Source organism: Mastomys coucha, unplaced genomic scaffold (genome assembly GCF_008632895.1).
Source record: "Mastomys coucha isolate ucsf_1 unplaced genomic scaffold, UCSF_Mcou_1 pScaffold3, whole genome shotgun sequence".
NCBI classification, from domain to species: domain Eukaryota; kingdom Metazoa; phylum Chordata; class Mammalia; order Rodentia; family Muridae; genus Mastomys; species Mastomys coucha.
In genome coordinates this window covers 500,946-506,763 of record NW_022196909.1, presented here as the reverse complement: position 1 = coordinate 506,763, position 5,818 = coordinate 500,946, and the positions used below count along the sequence as shown (strand labels likewise).

At 42.7% G+C, this 5,818-nt stretch overlaps 2 protein-coding genes across 2 annotated transcripts in view; one reads left to right on the top strand and one right to left on the bottom strand.

Annotated features, from left to right (window-relative positions):
• Positions 1–4,852: 4,852 nt before the first annotated feature.
• LOC116075194 (tubulin beta chain-like) lies at positions 4,853–5,503 on the bottom strand. Its single transcript, XM_031348225.1, has one exon. It carries the CDS (start codon positions 5,395–5,397, stop codon positions 5,005–5,007), a length of 393 nt encoding a protein of 130 aa, XP_031204085.1. The 5' UTR covers positions 5,398–5,503; the 3' UTR covers positions 4,853–5,004.
• Positions 5,475–5,818, top strand: part of LOC116075389 (tubulin beta chain-like) — a 2,343-nt gene continuing 1,999 nt past the window's right edge. The window contains exon 1 of the mRNA XM_031348511.1: positions 5,475–5,816. Within this exon, the coding sequence (XP_031204371.1) occupies positions 5,535–5,816 (282 nt within the window). The 5' untranslated portion in view covers positions 5,475–5,534. The remainder of the gene's footprint in view (positions 5,817–5,818) is intronic.

Below are 5,818 nucleotides of genomic sequence, written 5' to 3'. Positions count from 1 at the left end.
ATGAACATTTGCAAATTAAAATAAGTGGACTAAAGGATATACTATGGGATGCACCCATGACACTTTACAACTTCTACAATGAGATTTTTTTTATGTTTTTTTATGTTTATTTTGTTTTATTTTTGTTTTTTATTTACTTTTGTAGGGAGGAAGGTTGCAAAGGTGGAAGGTAGATTTGAAGAGACAGGGAGAAGAGTGGATTTGGACTGCCTGATGTGAAGCTCACAAAGAATCAATAAAAATGTTAAAAATTTAAAATAAAATAAAAAGAACAAAAAAATAAACAATGGGTTCAATAAAGTATTTCACCCAGTATGTCCTGTCAATACTCAGTTATATTTATTATAAGACACTTATTGACCCTTTCCTGGGGTCTAAACAGGATAACCTGAACTCCATGAGCCTTGGTTGCCCCTCCTAGCTGGACCAGGTTTTCTATTTGCCCTACCACATTAAATCAACACTACAAGTTTCTGTGTACCCATGACATGAACGTATTTGGAAAGCAGTGGGCTGAAATACTTGTGGTCTCTTCTATTAAGTTTGATTACTTCCTATGTGGAGAAAGAACACACAGGAAATCACAGATGGACAGCCGGAGAAGACAGACAGGATGAACAGTGTGTTGCAGACAGGCTGATCAACAGGTGGAAAGACCAATCCCAGATAAATTCTTAGTGAAATAAATTTTTGCAAACTACGTTTAAGTGGTTAAGATTTATGAGAATGGCTGGTGTAGCAGATGGCATTGGGCCCCATCCTCAACCTTTGAGCCCAGTTCTGATTTTAGCCAGTTTGGAGCACCCTGGCAGTAAATCCACCTCAGTGGATCTCTGACTCTTAGTTTTGGTGCCCAGGGGCTAACTTTGAGGTTAAAGGAACCCAAAATTACATACAGCCTGAAAATCTGTAACTCTCGGTCAAGACAGAAAAGGAACCAGTAGAGAAATACCCAGCCTTTCCCCACTTCCAGCAATGGTTCTGAGGCTTTTCTGTATTTCATGGGATATCCTAGCAGTACTGAACCATTGCTTTCTAGAGTGACCTTGATATTGATCTTAGACTGTGTTTGCTGTCATTTTTCTCTCTCCCTCTAATTGTTGCTAAGTTCTGGGATTATTTCCAAATACATCACCCATATCCACATCTTCTTTCCAAGATGTAATAATAAAAATGAAGCAAACCTCAGAGAAACTTTTAAGTATAAACATTATGGAAATCTGTGTCAAGAAGACTTGAGAACTGAGCACCTTGGTTCATGATGATGGGACAAAAGCCTTAAAATCAGCTCTCTCTAGAAGAGGAGTTGTATCCAAGAGCATTGTCTTAATTATGGTTTCCAGACAACAAAACCAAAGTAACTCTTATAAAAAGGAAACATTTCACTGGGGCTGGCTTACAGTCTCAGAGATTCAGTCCATTATCATCCTGGCAGAAAGCATGGCAGTGTGCAGCAGAAATGGTGTTGGAGAAGGTGCTGATCCAAAGGCAGATAAAGAACAGATATCAGGGGAAGATTGATTTCTGCAGGCAGCTATGAGGAGCTTAAGAATAGGACCTCAAAGCCCACCCGCACAGTGACACACTTCTTCCAACAAGGCCACATCTATTCCAAAAAGTCCAGGACTCCCAATAGTGCCACTTCCCATGGACCACGCTTATCCAAACCACCATAAGCTTCTTTTTCCCATAACATAAACTCTCCACCAGTTACTGAAGGACAAAGGAATTGGAAACATGTTAAAAACCATCATACAGCATTCCTGTTTTGTTTCAGGAGACCATGCACGTTGCATGTGTGCCATAAGCATTCGAAATTAGGTTATGGCATTTCAGACCCAATGTTTAGTAACACCCTCCAGACTGTGGCTCAGCTCTCCTCCTAGACAAGGCAGCTCTAAGAAAAGCTCAATTCTCACCTCTAGCTAACAGGGTGGGTAGGATCTGTGTGCTCAGGTAGGCAAAGCCAGGAGTAATGCTTGACAATTTCAGAAAAAGTTTATACATAAATGATTGATGGATCCTTGAATGTGGCTCGCTCTCTATCATGCCTTCAGTCACTTCATAAGTTATGAGACTTGACTTCCTGCTTGAGAGGTCTGGAGTCAGGCAGGTACAGACTCAAGACCAAGTCACAAGAAACTACTTTATAGCAGATTTTTAAGAATATGTTCATTTTGAAGACTCTTATAGGCATGAATTTTTTGCAACCTACTTTTAATAAGGGTTCCACCTCTCCTCTAGCCACCACTCAGCAGAGGTAGTGGAAGAGAAAAGTTATTAGGATATGGGGGAGGTGGACCTGCTCAGCAATGGTTCCTTGGGGGTGAGCTCAATGTTCTTTGGCAGCAGTAGCAAAACCAAATATCGGCAGCTTCAGTGCAGTCCTTTCAGCAGGCAGACACCATGCACAAACCAGCAGTAGCTGAATCCTAAAGAAACTGCCAGGCTCACCAATCTGCCTGAGGCAAGGCACTGAAGGGGCAAGCTGCTGCAAGAACCTCATGAGCAGTTCTTGGGCGAGTCTCTCTTGATGGCATCATTATCACAAGTTGAGCTCAACAACACTATGTAAGGTGAACCAATACATGCATGCTGTTAGTGAAGAATAGGGAGGCAGAGCAAACCAAACCAATGATCAGTGCTCATCTCCTACTGTCTCTGGGGTCATATTTTATTCTCCATCTCAGGTCCTTTCATGTGTTTTCTGTATCAAAACATCTTTCACCTGTGTCTACTTCAGTAGCAAGATCTCTTTTTACCTGTGTGCCCCAGCAAAACATCATTTGATATAACTAACTTTCCAAAGAAACTAGAAGTTTCTACTTCAGACTCTAAACTTTAACTCACTTAAATATTTGAAAATTTTAAATTAAGACTTCATTGGAAGAAGAGGAATATACAGCCTTGATGTAAGAGCCATCTCAGTCTCTGATATTTTATTTGCTACTGTTATCACCAGAATGCTCATCAGACTCCAAAACTAAGAAATCTCCCAAAACCCCATAGGAGTGCCAGTCTTAAATAGGAAGGTCTGGTGTGTTTCAACACATAAAACAATTTAGCTCCTAGCCAACACTAAAACTCATTTGGCTTTAAATTCTACACTTTTTAAAAGAAAGTAAAGTTTTAAAACTTGTTTCAGGGCTAATGAGCTGGTCCATCACTTACCAATAAAGCCTAGTGAACTGAGTTCAAGTCCCCATACCCTAGCAAAGGTAGGTAAGAGAAAAGAACCACACTATGAAGTTGCCCCCAAACTTCCACATGCATCACACACACACACACACACACACACACACACACACGAACACACGAACACACACACATACAAAAATACACACACATACACACAAATACACACATACACACACACATGAACACACTCACACACACACATACAAAAACACACACACGAGCACACTCACACACACATACAAAAACACACACACATACATACACATACACACACATGAACACACTCACACACACATACAAAAACACACACATACACACACATACACACATACACACACACACGAGCACACTCACACACACACACACAAACACACTCACACATACCCCAAACCAAAAATCATAGGTTCTGGAGAGATGGGAGGAGGGGTTAAGAGCACTTGCTGTTCTTCCAGAGAACTCTAGTTCAGTTCTTAGCACCTATATTTAACAGCTCACAAACATCTCCATCACTCCAGCTCCAGGGATCTGATGTCCTTTTCTGATCTTCCAGGGCACCTGCACTTTACATACTCACATGCAAATACATACACAGACATGCAATGTAATATGCCCTGTGGAATGTTTAAGACAAATGTAATTAGGCATGATACATTTGATCTAGTAATACAGTCTCAAGGAAACAGGCTAGAGAGAGATCCTTAGTGAGCTTTCTGGTAAGTGCTACTCCCTACCCATTCAATGTTTCCCCCATGTGAAAAACAACAGTGCCTTCCATGTGCGTTTGGGAGCCCAAAGTGGGTAGAATTTAATCTTTATTTGGTTGGGAAATCTAAGAGGAGGTGGCCTTCCACAGAGTCTATAACAATGAGTAACGTGATTAGAATATGAACCCAGGGTCTGAGAATGAGCCTGCCTGCTGTGGACATCCTCCCATAGCCTTTCCTTTATTTTCCTCTCCCTCCATGTTTCCAAAGCTAGTGGTTTGCTTTAACTATGCAGTAGAGAGGTTCCAGGGGCTGGCTGAGGATGGCGGGGCATGCCTAACATGCTCTCTTGAGAGCAAACTGGACTTCTTTTTTTTCTGATAATACCATAACAAAAGGTGGTTTGCAGTTTACACAGCAGGAATTGCTACTTATGGCCAGCCTGGCCAACAGTAATGAAATATACCCAGGACATGTACCATTCAGTAAAAGCCATGTGCATGAATGCCATCAGACATCCAGATTCAGTGAAGAGATCTCACTAGCTCTCATGCAATCCAGAAGCTTCACATTTGACAAAGAAGCCAGAAATAAAGTATTGTGAAGTTGCTGTCAGTTCAAAGGTACTGAGTTTAAACTGAACAGAGTATGCCTTGAGTTTACTGACATGTCTTTTTAAACTTTACTGCTAGTGAACCAAGATTCTTCACAATGTTGTATAAGTTGTCCACTTGAACCTACAAGTAAAACTTAGTATTTACCTTTGACTGATTTGCACACTCTTTGGCATCCTTTCGAACCACAATTCTGCCTTTTAATGTTTTATCTCTCTCCTCAAAATAGACTCATTTCATATTTTAAACACCACCATCAAAAGTCAGTACAAACATGAAAACCTCAGTGAAATTTCTAAGAAAGTTTCTCTTTTTGTTACAACATCAGAACCAGAGTCCCCAAGATGAAATGTTTTTTAATTAAGAAATGTAAAGATCTAAAGCTCACAAAAAAATAGATAAATAAATGGAAAACAGTCTCATGCAGAGCTAGTGCCACCTAATGGCTTTATCCAGTATTACAAATATGTTTTTTCTTAGCTGAATATTTAGATGGCATAAATATTCAGAAGTAATTGTATGAAGAAGTGCAGGCGCGGGAAGGGCACTATGTTCACAGCCAGCTTGCACAGGTCTGCATTCAGCTGGCCTGGGAAGCGCAGGCAGGTGGTCACTCCACTCATGGTGGCTGACACCAGGTGGTTGAGATCGCCATAGGTGGGTGTGGTCAGCTTCAGGGTGCGGAAGCAGATGTCATACAGAGCCTCAATGTCGATGCAGTAGGTTTCATCTGTGTTCTCTACCAGCTGGTGCACAGAGAGGGTGGCATTATAGGGCTCCACCGCAGTGTCAGAGACCTTGGGTGAGGGCATGACGCTGAAGGTGTTCATGATGCGGTCTGGGTACTCCTCTCTGATTTTGCTGATGAGCAGGGTCCCCATGCCTGAGCCAGTGCCTCCCCCCAGTGAGTGGGTCTGCTGGAAGCCCTGGAGACAGTCACAGCTTTCTGACTCCTTCTCTGACCAGCAGGGGCAGCCAGCAGTACCGAGCCCTGACGGTGCCCGAGCTCACCCAGCAGATGTTCAACTCCAAGAACATGATGGCTGCCTGCGACCCGCGCCATGGCCGCTACCTGACCGGGGCCGCCATTTTCCGTGGCCGCATGTCCATGAAGGAGGTGGATGAGCAGATGCTCAATGTGCAGAACAAGAACAGCAGCTACTTCGTGGAATGGATCCCCAACAATGTGAAGACGGCCGTGTGTGACATCCCTCCTCGTGGCCTCAAGATGTCGGCCACCTTCATTGGCAACAGCACTGCCATCCAGGAGCTGTTCAAGCGCATCTCGGAGCAGTTCACTGC